Source organism: Quercus suber, unplaced genomic scaffold (assembly GCF_002906115.3).
Source record: "Quercus suber isolate HL8 unplaced genomic scaffold, Cork oak 2.0 scaffold_219, whole genome shotgun sequence".
NCBI lineage: Eukaryota > Viridiplantae > Streptophyta > Magnoliopsida > Fagales > Fagaceae > Quercus > Quercus suber.
Genome location: NW_027069677.1, coordinates 512,790 through 529,871, shown reverse-complemented (window position 1 = coordinate 529,871; position 17,082 = coordinate 512,790). Strand labels below are relative to the sequence as shown.

Sequence of the window (17,082 nt, the reverse complement as noted above, 5' to 3'; positions counted from 1 at the left end):
TTTGTACTGTTTCTATTTATGAAAAAATAATATCAAGATTTCTCTTTTCGCTGTCAATTTTTTTTTTTTTTACTTCGCCATTCTACTGTAAAACGACCGCTTAGAATAATCGCCTGGTGCGCCGGCCAGCACCCTAATCCTCCCCACAGACGGCGCCAATTGTAGGGACTCAGTTTGGATTTGACCCTGAGTATGAATGGGTTTTCAGCCCAACAAGCCCAAACAATAAATTTATAGGCCTTGCTTGGAGTCAGCACCAAGCGGGGAAACCACTAGGAGTCAGCACCTAGGGTAGACCTGGAGTCAGCACCAGAGCAAAGAAAGACCAAATGGCCATTGTTTTCATTCATCAAAATATCAACTATCTCCTCAAGGAGTACAATAAGTTGCTTATAAAAGATTGCTAAACCCTAGTTCTAATTGGCTAGGAAACCCTAATTGCCTTATTACAAAAATAACCTTACTTCTAAATTAAAATACTAAAAACCCAATAACTAAAAGCCCAATAAACTAATAGGACCTAAAACATAAAAATAGAATGGGCTTGCAAACATAAATAATACTAAATAATAATCTTCTTGTGTCTCCCGCATCATTCTCCTTTGGTTGGAGAAAACTCGACCTCGAGTTCTAAAGTGTTGAAGGATTAGGATGCTGACAAGTAACACTTGCTTCAAATCTAGAATCACCTTAGGGAGCACAGGGAAAAGAAAAATCTTGAATTCCACCACATCAAACTTATTTGGAATAACAAAATCAATGTGTGGAATCAATATAATCTCGTCTTGAACTTTATGAACCATAGGAAGCACTGTAGTTTTAACCTCTTCGACTTCACCAAGATATAGATCTTCAAGGACTGTGGAGGGTTGATCAGAAGCACATTCAACAACTTCAACTTTCACATCATGTGCACCCTCTAATGTAATACTCTCTTTAGGCACCATCTCTTCACCTTGCTGCTCTTTAATAGATTCATTTCCTTGCACACATGTTAAAGCAACATTTGTTGAGGCATGTGCATCTTTGTCAACATTAGGCTTTGGTGTTGCTGGAAGATTCTCAACGACCAAGATATCATCATCAATGTTGTCTCCTATTGGGGCAGCAAGAAGTTCATTGTGATCTAGTGTCCTTGGTTTCCCAATTGAATCGGATTGAGTCTTCTTGTGTTGAGCAATCCTGTCTTGAATGTCTATCATGAGCTTCACAGTTAATTCTGTTACTTCCCTGGTAGATATTTCCTTGGTAGATTGTTCAAAAGTGCGTTGAGGACATGAAATGGGATGAGAATGAGGATTCATCGTATTTGCTTCAGCTTGAAAAGCACCACACTGAGATTGGGGTAGATACTTAGCTCGATAGTATGGTGACAAATACTCATCACAAAGCTTTTCTTTCATATCTTCCCACATACTGATGGCAGGTTCATAATCCACATAGCGAAAATATTCAAGCTTCTCCCAAAACCTTTGTGCGTGACCTCTTAACTTCAACTTGGCATACCTAACCTTTTTATTATCTGCCCAATTTGCTTGCTCAAAGAATTGCTCCATCCCATTTATCTAGTTGACAAAATCTCGTGGATAAGTATCATCACCATCAAAATAAGGTGCATCAGATATTACCATAGCTCACCTTGTCAGTGGTTAACTTACTGCACTTGATAGTCACGGACTTGGCTCCTCAATTGAGTGGGTTCAACACTGAAAAGAAAAATCTCTGCAATGAGAGTCTTCTGACGGGTAGCACAATTATAGGACAGCAACTTTTTTTTTTTTTTTTTTTTTGGGTATGTGATTTTTTTTTTTTTTTTTATTCTTTCCTGCGATAATTCTTCAACGGATCGGTGTTTGCTCTGATACCAAATATGACGCAGGACAACCAGAACAAAACTGAAATAACGGAAAAATAAAAGATATGACCTAGGAGTCAGCACCTAGGGTAGACCTGGAGTCAGCACCAGACCAAAGAAAGACCAACCTGGCTCTGATACCAAATATGACGCAGGACGACCAGAACGAAAACTAAACAATAGAAAAATAAAGGGATATGACCTAGGAGTCAGCACTTAGGCCTTACTTGGAGTCAGCACTTAGGCCTTACTTGGAGTCAGCACCAAGCGGGAAAACCACTAGGAGTCAGCACCTAGGGTAGACCTGGAGTCAGCACCAAACCAAAGAAAGACCAAACGGCCATTGTTTTCATTCATTAAAAATATCAGCTATCTCCTCAAGGAGTACAATAAGTTGCTTATAAAGGATTGCTAAACCCTAGTTCTAATTGGCTAGGAAACCCTAATTGCCTTATTACAAAAATAACCTTACTTCTAAATTAAAATACTAAAAACCTAATAACTAAAAGCCCAATAAACTAATAGGACCTAAAACATAAAAATACAATGGGCTTGCAAACATAAATAATACTAAATAATAATCTTCTTGTGTCTCCCGCATCAATGTCTCTATCATAACTCTAATATAAGCTCATGAAATGGAATGAAAATAGGGCCCAAAATTAAAAGCTAATTACTTTGCGCACCCTCTGCACATTAAATTACTTAAAGACTCATACTATAGTTTCATATCAATCAATATATAGTTTCACATTGATCCACTGTGCATGACTGTCATCCACCATAAAACATCTTAGAGGCCTCCACCGCTGGTTTTAGCCATATCATTAAATATAATAACATTCATTTTGGATAGAAATTTGACCTCCCATTTGAAACGATATTATATGGGTATATTATCTTAACATTATTAGCAAGCATGCTTACAAATTTTGGAGTAAAACTAAAACCCATATAATTATTTTTGTTTAAAAAAAAAAATTGATTATTTCGTTTTTAGTTTGATTGTTCATTAGATTGCATTACATTCATCAATTGAACATGTTGCTTTGTTGTTTGGAGTTAGTGTTGTGATTGTATAGAGTTGAATTATGTTTTCTATGTTCTTTTGTTTGGTTATAGTTAGTGTCAATTAAGATTGTTGAAAGTTAGAATAAGAAAAGCTCCAATTTTTTTTTTTTTTTGGGGTCAAAAATACTTTTTTTTTTCTTTTTAATTCGGAGGATGGGATGGATACTTGTGGTGTAGGAATGGTGTGTGATTGATTGAGCAACAATGAATAGCTATCTTGCTTTATGGAGGTAGGGAACTTCAAACACTGGATAATTATATAGTGTTGATCTCAAAAATGTCAGCAAGCATGATTGTTTTAATGCAACTTGGTTGGAATTTCTAGTATTTGAAGTGTGCACGTTTAGTTTTAGAAGAATCTCGGATTGCAAGGTGAAATATGCTTAATTAATATAAAAAAAAATTTAAGTAATTGCTAAATACTAAATGTAAAATTTGGGGAACGAATGGGTTTTAGTTTAAGTATGTTTAAGCTAAGGATTAATTTTTGACTTTCCCAAAGGTTTAGCTAGCAATGCGGCTACATGATTTAGCAATGTTAGCAATTTAAGGGAGAAAGGCTGCATTGTACGTGTGCTCTTATGTATGTGAGTAAGAACTTTAGACTCTTTGGTTATAGAGGTCTTCTCCTGTTGGAAAGGGTTGTATGAGAGGTTCTTTGGTCCTTGTTCTTCGATTCTATAAGCATCCACAAACCCAAATTATAAAACAATAATAATAATAATAATAATAATAGCATTAAATAATTAATTAATATATTTTAATTGGGCTAGCATACTTGTCCAGACGTGTTCACTGGTTTTAGATAACTTATTTTCATAGATTTATTTGACTTAACAATTAAGTTAGAAATATGTAATTGTAAAAAATGTAAAGTTTAAAAAATTGTTCATAAATCAAATAAATTAATGAGAAAAGGCAGTCCATTTTCTACACCTAATCCCACTCCACTCCTAAACAATTTCTAAATCTCATGAGTGTAGGACTTTCCTTACAATGCCTCCTTACTTTGATTGAAAGAACATCAGCAGCAAAGAAAATTTGGACTCCCTCTAGACTTTTTGGGGCTTGGTAATAATTAAATATATAAAAGCATTAAAGATTCAACGCAACCCACTCAAGTGATAATGCTTCCGATACAAATTATGTTTCACTAAAAACTGAAAGCTGACCTATGTGTTCAGTGCGTATACCATTCAAAACTATTGATTATAATTTTATATTTTTTTATATTGATTATACATTTATAGTAGAACAAGAATTGTAAAATTGATCGTTTCTGGACTTGATTTTGTCAATAAGGCCATAAGATAGTGAATGATATGCATTTTTTTTTAATGGCCAGAATTTTATTAAAAGAAACTCAAGCTTCCGTGACAGGCCAGCCTCACCCCTCACCAAAAAAAAAAAAAAAACTAGGGTGCTGAATAATTATAGGCATATTGCGTACCCCAATATGGGTCACTGTCAAAACTCCCAAGTCAAAACAAGTTAAAAGCTAGCAGTATGTAAACTATACCCCCAGAAAATAAATGTCACAAATTTTTCGTAATTTTATATAGTTTAAAATGACCTAGTGCAGTGTCTCCCCCGACCCCAAAAATTAAAATAATAGGGACTGAAACATGATCTATTTTGTCATTAGTCTCCTCAAATAATCCTTTCTTATGCTTCTCTCTACCCTTTTTTGTTGACGGACTGAAAAAGTTATCTTCGGTATGGACTTGTTGATCTCACGTTACGTGACAGTATTAGCTAAAAACACATATATCACTTAAATCGCTCACCAAGTAAAGGAGAAGACTCCTACCATCAATCCACAGGGAGTGGTTGCTTCCCTCTAGTGGCCTTAATCTTGAAATGGAGTGGTTGGTATTAGGTTGAGCCACTTCTAGGCTTTGATTGGTCATGGCTCATCATCCTAATCTAAGGGAAGCGATTGAGACCTAGGTCAGCCTAGTGGTCTTAATCTTGAAATTTTTCTGAAGGGTTGTCCAAAGACTACAGCCTTGGGTTGGACTTTATAGGCCTATACAGGGATTCATCCACTCTGGGCCTACAAATTCATAATAATATAATCTTGTAGTATAGTGTGTTAGCGAAAAAATTGTGTAAAGAAAAACTATATTGGTTTTATAGTGAGAAAAAGTGATCAGAATAATTGCATGCACTTTTTTTTTCGTGTGTTTGAATCTCATTGGTTTGTAAGTAGGGGAAAAAAAATATAGATCAATTTGGAAGTTACAAAAATCTGTATATAATTGCCAGAAAGAATAAGATAAAAATTATGATTATAGAATAACTTAGAAATAACTTAGAACCAAGACACTTGTTTGGGACATGAAGAGCCTATGTCATGCTATATGCTAATGGTGTTGCAGTGGAGAAATAGCTGATAAAATTAAATGAAGAAGCCCAACTAAATACATAGAACCATGTCAAGTCCCAAACAAAATCATGGAAAAGTCCTAACAGGCTTGATGAGCTAATATTTATATGCACTTGTTGAGTAATCTTGGTTTGTATGCACTTATTGAATGAGCAAGATGAAAAGTCCTAAATCTCTAAGATTTTCTTGTCAATCTATTCGATCCATTTATATGCACTTATTGAGTAATCTTGGTTTGTATGTAAGATGTTCCTCTGTTCCAACAATCTCTAGCTCTCCAAAAATCATCAGCTGCATCCCATCAACCAAGTAGCTTATAAGTTTTATGTTGGTGTTTGAAGACTTTTTGTGTACAAAGAACTACATTTGAACAACTGCATTTTTTGCAAGTGTTAGAGGATATTTTTAAACACTTTGAAACTTTGATTATAGTATTAACTTAATTTAAGCGATTGTTTTATTCAAAGGACCACATCTTTTTTTTTTTGTTTATCTTATAATGATGGTTATAGACAATTTTATGTATTTGATAATATATTTTTATGTTAATATAATGTTAGTTTGGAGACATTTGTGGTGTTATCTAGTTACATTTGTGGTAATGTCTTAGTGGAGCTAAAATTATTATAGGTTATTTGTAATAGAAATGTGGTTTTAGGACCCAAGAGGAAAAAAAAAAAAAAACTATAGCGGCGGGCAAAAACCGCTGCTGAAGGACTAAAATTATGAAATAGTTGAAGACCTATAGTGGCGTTTATAGCCTGCCGCTAAAGCTTCAAACATGTAGCGGCGGGCAAAACCACTGCTAAAAGGTACATAGGGTATGTTGTGTATGAAGCCCTATAGCGGCACTTATTGACCGCCGCTATAGGTGACAACCTATAGCGGCAGGCCTAACCTGCCGCTAAAAGGTCACTTGACTTGAATGGCAACCTCATATGGCGGCGGTTTTTAGCCCACCGCAATAGACCAAAAGCGTCGCTAAATGGCAGATCTATTGCGGCGCTTTTTGTGACCGCCGTAATAAATCTATAGTGGCACCGCAACAGTGGCGGGAAGAACTGCCGCAATAGCACCCACCGCTAAAGGTCAAATGTACCTTTAGCGGCGCTTTTTGGCCCGCCGCAATAGGTCTTTTTTTTGTAGTGATTCCAAAAGATGCCCTAGAGCTTATATAAGTCCTTAAGTGGACGGATACGTTCTAAGGGACACTCAAATATATAGAAGTTCTTATGTGGATGGTTGCATCCTAGGGATACCTTGAAGTATATACAAGCCCTTAAGTGGATGGACCCATGCGTACCTTGAAGAACATGATACTTCAGAATTAGTTATTAAAACACGAAAGTGGACGGACCACGATTATTTGAAAGGTCTAGCCCACAATTTGGACGGACTATGGTCATCCTAAAAATCTACGAAGTCACGCTAATAAAGCAAACAGATCACTCTTGGATTAAAAACTAAAAGAATGGTCCAAAACATTCAAGCTGACGGATGAAAGATGCAATATCTTTTAAGAATGGAAGCAAATAAACTTGTAATTGAAAAACCCAAAAAAATTTGTGGGCAATGTTAAGATTACGCAACCAATATTCTCAAAATAATTTCAAAAAAAAAAAAAAAAAAACTACAAAAGTCTATGGCTGGTCAACAAGGGCCTCCTTATCTGCTACTCTCTTAGCTACCTTGGCCACGTCAACTGGACGATTCTCATCCGTGACGGATTTAGCTTATCCATCCCGAGGAATGGTTCCTCCGTCACCTTGAGCATCAGGAGTGGGGTCAGCCTCAAAAAGTTTGTTAGTGCCTTCAGACTCGACGGATCTAGCTAGGGTCTGGGCCATGTCATCCAAAGAGACCCAAGACGCGTCCAGGTCAACAAGGAATCTGTTGGAGTTGCGAAACTCTGTCTTCCCGTCCTCCTTAGCTTCACGAACCTGCTTCCTTAAAGAAGAGGTCTCCCTTCATTGTCTTTGTGTACCTTCTTTAACGCCTTGGCTTGATTCTCCATCTCCTCTAGGGCCTTCCTCGTGATGTCAAGCTTTTTGACTTGAATCTCCCATGAGGCTTTAAGCTCATTATGTTCCGTCTCTGCAGTCTCAGCCCTCTCCTTTAGACGGTCCACTAGCTTCTCACGGGCCATGCAATGGTCCATTAGCCCCTTCATCATCAGCATCCCCTGTGAAAGTAAAACACAAGGTTAAAAATAGGGGTAAGTAAGAGACAGAGGGAAAGAGGAAAGTGAAAAATAGACGGTCACGCAACTGAGCCGAACTGAAGAGGTTGGTTTCCCCCATGGCTTCCATTGCATGATTGCCTAGGTCCTCATAATCCTCGTCCCTAATGATGGACGAGAGCTGCCCAAGAGCATATCAAGAGTCTTCATGGAGGAGGGGGAGTGCTGCTCAACGACGAGACCTTTGGCTGACATAAAGCCTTTCCCAACCCCATGACCGGGGGCAAGGGGCAGATTGGTAGCTGGAGGCGTCTCCTTGACGGTTGTAGTGATTATTAATCTAGACTTTTTTTTAGGACGGTCAACTTTGTCCATCGTCTTTCTCTTCATGAACGGTTTAAGTAAGCCTATCCCTCCAGTAAGGGGTACGCCCTCCTCTTGTTTCTTCTTCGCCTGCGTGGCGGCTTGCTGGCGGATATAAGCTCTCCTTTTTTCGTTTTTCATTTTTGCACCAAAGGGGACGAAAAGAAAAAGTTAGACAAAAGTTACAAAAGCAATTAGAGAAAGGAATAAGTGATGGACTCACGTTGGCGTGCTTGTGTGTCGTAATGATTGGCAGTGTCCTTAAGATTGGGACCTTCACAATACCAGTGTAGGGTATCTAAGGTGACGAACTTCTTCCACGTCCTCTCCTCCAACGGGATGTTAAAAATCTTCTCTAAGAAGCTCCACTGTTCAAGATCAACCTCTAGACAGTCCTGAGCTGCAACGAGAGATGGTTAGACTAACATAGTAAGATGGACGAAATACAAACAACAAAATAAATAAGTAACGGACGCCTACCAGACGGGGGAAATATACCCCAAGTTTTATCAACAAAGGGCATTTCCTTTGGTTCGTTAGGGTGACACACCCAATTATCTCCCTAGATGAAGAAATACTGGTTCTTCCAGTTTCGGTTGGAGTTGGGGGTCTCGTACACTAGCTTGAGCACCGGCTTCCTTGGCAGAAAGTTAAAGATGCCCCTGGACTTAATGATCTCATTAGAACAGTAACAGTGGAAGAACTCCTCCACGATTAGGCATCATTGCCCCTTACTCAGAGCCTCGTACAACACCTCCGCACCACGGAAAATCCACCAAGCATTCGGGGTAATCTAGGTGACGGCTAGTCTTAGGTATTGGAGTAAGCCACAGTGGAGAGCACTCAAAGGCAGTCTAAATCCTACGTTGAACATTTGCTTATACACCCCAATGTCTTCAACACCACAGTAATAGCACTTTTCAAACTTAAGGGGTAACGGATGGGGATGTCGACGAGAATCTGATACCTTTCACGCAATGTATTGAAGTGACTTTTTTTAATGGTAGAGTTAAAATCATTGATCGTCTAAAGAGGTGGGAGAACGAACTTCCTAAGGCCGTAGGGCCAACGATGGAGCTAATAGGAGATTCAACATTCTCCTCGCCATCTGAATCTCCACTTGCACCACTCTCTAACCCGTCCACATCCGAATCCTCATCCTCTTCCTCGGAAGGTGAGTTGGCAAACAGAACCCTTTTAAGAGAAGAGGCACCGAGGTTGCCTTCACCTGACGGGTACACATCATCGTAGCCTGCTCCTTCACGGACACATGATTGTTCACTTGATGCTTCACTAGACATTATCACACCTATAAGCGACGGATAAACTCCTAAGACACTACAGGTTTATATACTCGACGGGCATATAATACTTAAAAAAGAAAGCGGAAAATGCATGAGTACAGGAAGAAGAGCACTTACAGATATACAACGCAGAAAAGGGATGGAAATGATGTGGTGAGCGGATGCACTGAGGTGACGGACTGATAGATTCCAACAGACGATGGTGACGCTTTGACACTAGGAAATGGTTGTGAAAAGATGAAGCGATGCTTTGATCCAAGTAACCAACCACTAAAATTTTGTCACATGCCTTTTAGCATTTATGACTCTTAACCATCGTGTCAATCAAAGCACACCTCCCTAGAACTAAGTGAAACTGTCACCCTACGTATCTGTCTAGGATACCGGGTGACGGACCCATGGAGCGAGGGGGCAGCTAATAGGGATAAATCCTAAATTAGACGGATCCAATTTGCAAAGTTAATAATAAGCAACAGTGATACCAAGAGAGACGGTCTGGGTAGCCTAACAAGTCAAAGGACCGGCAGACAGAGTCGTGTCTTGAACGAAAGGCAGAGAAATGGACGGACTCCTTAAGGCGGACAAACCCTTTAAGGTGGACGAACTCGACAGAAACGGGTGATGGCCACGTGGCTCCTACGTGGACTAAGTGGCCCCTAAGAATCCTAATATGGAAATACCTTGCATTCTATGCCCAACCATAATCAAGAGAATCCCTATAAGGAAAGGATCCCTCGAAATACGAGTATTAATGAGGATCTTCTCTACAAGGAAATACCCTCTTCACTAAGAATTTAAGGTCAACTCTACACCAAGAAATTAAGGTCGACTCTACACTACTATGAAAACCCCAAAGCCCTCACAAATCAAGGTATGCATAATGATACCATAGCTCTGGCACTCTAGAGTAATAGAAATTTCTTTTTTCTAACTTAACGTTCGGAGGGTCTTTGGCCGGTACTGCACCGGTACTCTCTACAAGGCTTTCTTTTTATTTGTACTAGTGTTTAACCCGCACAATGCGCGGGATCATTTTACATATTAATGAACTTTATTTAATAACGTAGTATATTTAAGCATATAGTGTCTAATACCTAAGACTATATACATTGGAGTACTTCATGGGATATAACTTGTACTGGCCATTTCAATTAAGTGTCAGCCCAAGGAATCCCTTAGTCAATCTTGCATTGCCCCGAAACTTCTCTCACCCAAAAGGAAAAAGAAGTATACACTGTCATTCAAATAATTATTCATCAGTGACAAACAAATTGTGATAATAAGAACAACAATTGATAGTCACTTTGCTTTTTTCAAGTTTAAAATATCTCATTTTCTTGGCACATTATTTAATTGTACAGCATAGTTGCTTATGCGAGAGACTTGTTGGGTAAGCGGGATTGTCATACTTTTTTTGAGTTTGGAAATTTTTAGTTTGTTCATATGTGGAGGGGGAAGTGGGCTTCCGCTGCATGTCTTATTTTTTTCCTATACTTTGTTTAATAAGTAATATATCAGACACTTTCAAAATTAAGTGTCTAATATAAATTGCAGCTTCATGGTAAAGCAATAAACCAAACATAAGGATGATCAACACATACACATACAAACCATTTTTCCAATTCTAATAATTACAGTTAAATATTCAATTAGAATTGCTTACTATACCAGTCACATTAGCTAATTAAACATTATATAAGCATCTCACTTTGGTCTTGGTGATGTAGAGATATAAAACCAAAAGAGGGTGAGTTAGACTCATTAGAATGCATAGTCTCAAATCTCCTTATTTTCCCAATATCAATATTCACGTAAAAGAGAAAAGGAGTTCATAAGGCATGCCAAAAAATTAGTATTTTACTGATCCAGTCAATTCTTCCACCAAAGGGAATATGGAACAGAATTCACCTAGGTTTATGATTTGAAAAATATGATGCCCGTGCTACATTGAAGCATAAATGCATTGCTCATTTTTCCCGCAACCAAACCATTAAAATTAGGAGAAATTTTTTTCCATTATCGTTTGGTCACAACTTGAATTAAAACACATAAAAACAACACCTAGCCTATTAAAATTAGAACCTTGAAACTCATTCAGCCACAAAGTCTCCATAAAATTTTGGACTAATAATGGGAATCAAACAAACTTACCCCATGCTTTACAATATTGAAATAACACAAAACTTAATTAGTTTTGCTTATAAAAATTTAAGCTCTATCTATGGGGGAAAAAATGTTAGGAAAGTAAGATCAATGAGCCATATATGTGTTCTCTGCGATCTGTAAATATAATAAAATGGATGTCCTCCCTCAAGCTCATTACTGCCCAAACGCTACAATCCATTAAAATCCAGCATTATTACATTCTAATACTATTAGAATTGAGAGAGAATAACAGCCCAGCAAACCTCACTTTGTCACTGTCAATAAAGAGTACTTTGGACGCAACAATTGCATTGGCAGCTTCTGTATAGTCAAAGCAGACATTGAAACCAGTTTGGCCGCCTGTGACATTGGAATTGTAATTGTACTGTAGCCCTCCATAGACACAACATTAAACCATTAATGAACATGAGAAAATGAAATTTGGAAGTCAAATGTATGGCATAATTAACTTAGCTATAACATTAGTGTTTGTGTGAAGTTGACTTGAACTTTTGCAAAAGTGAGCAAGACATTTTATCAAACACATGGTTTGCTTGTTCCAAATGGGAATGAGATGAATGTTTTGCAACATGAATCCACCCAAAAATTACACCCAAGACAAAATAAGCACAACTAAGTAAAAGCATCGTGGGATTGCAACCAACTACTTGAGCAGTTGAGCCTATTTATAAAGGTATTATATAGAGCAACTAATGAGCTTGCAGATGTACCAGCACCTGAAAATTTTTAAATGTAATATGACATATGTTTTCATCATTGTACCCATATGATGCAAGACCAAGTTATAAATTATAGAAACAGTGTGAGTCAGTAAATATCTTAACCAATAAAGAAATCAAACCAAAACAAACAAACTACTCCGATTAGCCAAAAAACCATTACCAAACAACATTAAAAAATATATAAACAAAGTTAGTTAGTACCTCTTTAGATACAGAAGAAGGTTTTGATATTCATTGCCTGGTGGCTATTCCCCCTTTGGTTTAGTATTTTGTACCACAACCAATAAAGTTGAAGATTTGATTTTCCCAAGCTTGTGTTTCCTTAAACATGCAAACCACAAACTCAGTGCCTGGAATAAAAAAAAAAAAATGAATTGAAAGAAACAGAGAGACAAAGAGAAAAACAAAAAAACAAAAAGAAAACAAACTTCCCTATTATTATTTTTTTATAAACTTCATTTTTTATTGTTTTAGGACATTATAAAATCCATCTTAATCTGTGTCTCTGCATGAAATATATTCAAATGAAACATATGAGGAAAATAAAAAACACCTCATCACCATTATAGGATTCTTACTGTAACTCCCCAATTTATATTGCAAAAAGGACAATTAATTCCAAGAATACAAAGTCAAACAAAAAATATATCTTGAGATAGGGGGGAGAAAAAAAGAGATCCCTTAAAACCAATCATTATTTTGTACTTGCATTGATTGAAACTAAAAATTGGTCCCTCAAGATCAAATGTCCAAGACTACGTAAGTGCAAACAAAGTGGCTATGGTAGGCCTAACCAAGTCTTCTATTACAGAATTTTCTCAATACCAATCATTAAAAGATAAAAGCTGGTACCAATAGAAATCTGCATTGCCTTGCTCTTTCCTTGAGCTGTGTACATTTGGTTTTCAATTTCTTGATGCTTATTACCATTTTCCTTTTCCATCAACTCCTATTTCATTAGAATCTTGATAATATTTGTACTTTTATCAATTTCACTAATATTCATTTTCTTATTTGTCTCTACCTTTTTTTCAACTACTTTGGCTCTAAGTAGCAATTAAGACCTAGCAAAATTTAAATAAAAAAAAAATATATATATATATATATATATATTTACAAAAAAAATAGCATTAGCATAAAACAAAAAATGATGCATTGAGTTGCACTCTATAAAACTCAAAAGGATTATTATATCACAAATTATCCAATTTGTTGGTCTTGGGTGCAGGTGAAAACACATGCATATCAAGAATTGGGTATAAGGTTGTAACGTTGAATGCTCATAGGACACCAAGACTAAACTGGATCAAAACGTAGTTCTAATGTTATCCATTTAAAAACAGTTAATTTGTTAATAATCTGCATATCAAGAATCAAGAATATATATACATTGATTTAGGAGTGAGCATTGTTCTAAGAAAATAACTTAGAAACAGATGGATTGTGGATGAGTTTTTTAAAGACCATCCCAAAACAATAAAGGAAGATATCCTTCTATTTCACTCTTGCAGACAACATCCATCCCATGTAGCATCTTGTGAAAGACAACATGACATTCCATCCAACCTTTAAAAGGAAACAAAAAGCAAGCATGTACAAAAGAAAAAACAAAAAGTTTTAGTTATGAAAAATGTGCACTAAACAGTTGGTACCAATTATCATTGTTCAAATACATTTAAAAAAAAAAAAAAAAAAAATCCTCCACTCCATTGTTCATCATTGCTAGTTTCTCCCCACTTAAATTTCATCATTCAACCATTAACACAGCCAGCAAATGTCAGCATATTATAGTTCACACTTGCCGTCAAGGTGCACATATGTTGCTAATTCTGAATATGGACACTCAAAGTCATGTAATGAGTCTGCCCCCACCTAAATATGATAAAAACATCTTGATCTACCTTAATTGAGTACCACACTACTTATTTAATATGAAAAACAACTTAAACATGAGGTTATATGCAATAGCAACATGAGTTTATATGCAAAATTCAGTGAAATTAAGATGAGTGCACAATGTTCCAAAACAATTCAACAGTATGAGTGATAGAAACTAACAATAAAATAGAAACAAAGATACCCAAGCATTTAGGTATTTGGGTTTCGTCACACATTCAAGCATTTATTCGAATACAAAAACAATATATACATATATATATAATATAGTTTTTTAGGATAGAGAAACCAAATAGTGATTGTTAGTCTTCCAAGGAGAGAAAAAGAGATTTGCATTAAAAAAATAGACATATTGGCATATTCCACTCTCTAGAAATCATAGTAACCTGGCCCGCTTAAAAAAGAGGGATATACTGTATGTGTTTTTCTTTAGAAGAAATTAATTAAAGTAGCAATTGAATATAAACACAGCATGAAGTAGAAGTTTGTTTGGCAAAAACGTTGCTCTGTTTTGACTTTGGAGTTGTGATTGTTATGAAAAAGGGTAAGAAAGTGATATCTTTTGTTATCTCCAAGAGATCTAGTACCTGATAGCATTTGAATTGTAGGCTGAAGATATTTCATGGGTGCCTAAAACAATTCCAATAAATAATAAAACATTAACATTAATTTGCATAGTAAAAAACTCTGATATCCAAAATTTAGAACTGAACAAAGAGCACGAAAAAAATTTTGGAAAAAAAAAAAAAAAAAGAGATAAAGAGAGAAAGAGACTAAATTTCATACCACATCAAGAAAAACCCTTCTGTCTTCTTTGTTAATTTCAAAGTTCAACTGAAGCCTCTCATAGCCTGCACCTTCTGTGTTTGCAATTTTTTTTTCTTGCTCTTCTCTCTTGCTGCCTTTTAACGGCCCTTGTACAGTGAAAAGGAAATCTAATATAAACTAATCAAATCTAACCCAAAAACATATAGAAAAAATTAATCCTAACCCAAATAACTAAATGGAAACAAAATAAATTCTAACCCAGGTACCTAAAAATCAAACCAATCCAAGCATAAAGCATATTTAACATTCAATTAAAAAAAAAAAAAATTACCAGTGATGGTTCCAGAAACTATAGCTGGTAGTACCGCCTCTAATCAGACTTGGATTGCTTCCAAGGATTTGCCCTTCCACCTACAAACCCAGAAAAAGGAAAGTTAAGGAAAAACCCTTTAATTTTTTATTACACAGATTTGAAATTGAAATCAATTATTTACAAATGAAATCTACAATTGAATCCAAGAGAGAGTTAAATAAATCCAAAGCAACACATATACCCTACCCATAAACCAAATTAAATCGTATAACCTTGAACAAAACCAAATCTAACCCAAATGCCTAAACCGAAACAGTCAAATATAAATCATAGTTATCATGTAATTTTAAAAAGAATAAAGAAAACCTTCACCGGAAACGGTTCCGATTGAATGACGGTGGTGGCTGCCCTGAAATTTATCTCTTTGTCGATCTCTGTTCTTCATTTGTTTTAACGGGTTCATTATCTCGAATGAAGGCGCTTTCGATCTCTCTTTTGTAACGTTTTCGATCAATCTCTGTTCTTCTACAGTTTACGAAATCTCTCAGTCTCTCTCTGTTCTTTTGTGTTTTTCCTCCTTCAGCAAACCGTATCTGTAACTTTAAAACCCTTTCGGCGTGAGAAATGGATGGCTTTTATTATGTTTGTTTTGGGCTGAATAGGTGTAACATGCGGGCCAATTAGTGGCTTTTATTATGATTGTTACGGGTTGAACAGGTGTAACTTGCGGGCTGCTGTGATTTTAATTGTCGCGACGTACGGTTTTTTAAAGGAAAAATTGTACACGTGTCAATATTTTAAGGGGTCATTTTTACTAACGTGTCAGCACCTTATTAAAAGCTTCTGCTATTATATATAGTATTAGATTAGATTAGATTAGATGTAATATATTCATGAGCTTTAATAAATATTTATGATAGGTTTTTGGGTATTAATTTTCATGGGATTTAAATAACAATTTGTATAGTTTTTCATAATTTTTGCCATGGATTATTTTGTAAATGTTATTTTCTTTGGGGCTTTTAAATAGTACCTCCAATGTTTATTGTGAATAATATTTACCATGGGTTTTAATAAATGAAATATTTATGAGTTTCAAATAAAATATGGTAACAACCACTATAATGGAATAATGTGATATACTTATGGGTTTTTTTTATAGATAATCATAATGGGCTTGTAGGATAAATAATTATCATGAGTTTTGGAAATAAATATTATGAATGTTGTGATATAAGATAAATAGTGACCATGGGTTCTTATTATATAAATTCCATGGTTTTATAATATGGTATGAAATAAATAAATGTCATGGTTTTACGATAAATAATCATAACTTTTCATGGGCTTTTATAAGATGATTGCCATGGGTTTTGAGAATAGATAATTGCCAAAGATTCCATGTGCTTATAATATATAGTAATGTTTAAGAACTTAAAAACATTTTTCATCATTGGGCTTTTAAGCGAAATACTTATGATATAGTGTTTTGCCAAGTATTATTACCTTGAGCTTTTGATAAAATAGTGCCAAGTAATTAGCTTAGTTTTTTAATAGTGCCAACGTAAATTGGGCTTTTGATGTTGTCAATGAGAATTGAGTTTTTGATTTTGCTAATGTGAATTGGACTTTTAATATTACCAATGAGAATTGTGTTTTGATATTGTCGATGAGAATTGGACTTTTAATGTTGCCAATGAGATTTGGGTTTTTAATATTGCCAATGAGAATTGGGCTTTTGATGTTGTCAATGAGAATTGGGCTTTAAATATTGCCAGTGAGAACTAGGCTTTTTTGATATTGCTACTGAGAACTGGGTTTTTGATAAATAAATTGCCATGGGTTTAAATCGTGGGCTTTGATCATGGATTTGAATTCTATTGATAAAATTGCCGTGGGTTTAAACTATGAGCTTTGATTATGGATTTGAATTCCATTGATAAAATTGTTTTGCCATGGACTTGAATCATAAGATTTTCAAATATTGCCAATCATAAGTATTCTTGGACTTTAAATAGAATGGGATGAGTGCATTGGGCTTGTAGGGTTAGTTTTG

The 17,082-nt window shown here is 35.8% G+C and overlaps 1 protein-coding gene and 1 long non-coding RNA gene across 25 annotated transcripts; both read right to left on the bottom strand.

Moving 5' to 3' along the window:
- Positions 1-6,861: 6,861 nt before the first annotated feature.
- LOC136070228 (uncharacterized) lies at positions 6,862-9,208 on the bottom strand. Its single transcript, XR_010631524.1, has 4 exons — positions 8,338-9,208; positions 8,081-8,257; positions 7,584-7,981; positions 6,862-7,497 (listed from the first exon to the last, which is right to left on the bottom strand). It is a non-coding gene; the product is annotated as an uncharacterized LOC136070228 (long non-coding RNA).
- A 2,046-nt stretch (positions 9,209-11,254) lies between these two features.
- LOC112029357 (uncharacterized) lies at positions 11,255-15,718 on the bottom strand. 24 transcript variants are annotated; one of them, XR_010631515.1, is made up of 6 exons: positions 15,399-15,718; positions 15,045-15,124; positions 14,732-14,900; positions 14,533-14,575; positions 12,251-12,370; positions 11,255-11,691 (listed from the first exon to the last, which is right to left on the bottom strand). XR_010631515.1 is itself a non-coding variant. In XM_065779882.1 (6 exons), exons 1-4 carry the CDS (start codon positions 15,487-15,489, stop codon positions 12,255-12,257), a joined length of 384 nt encoding a protein of 127 aa, XP_065635954.1. In that variant the 5' UTR covers positions 15,490-15,713; the 3' UTR covers positions 11,255-11,483; positions 11,575-11,691; positions 12,251-12,254. The 24 variants fall into 24 exon arrangements, 7 of the variants coding, with proteins under 7 accessions (XP_065635954.1, XP_065635956.1, XP_065635957.1 ...); XR_010631517.1 differs by having other exon boundaries at positions 14,732-14,847; positions 15,393-15,717; XR_010631516.1 differs by having other exon boundaries at positions 14,732-14,847; positions 15,399-15,716.
- Positions 15,719-17,082: the final 1,364 nt, after the last annotated feature.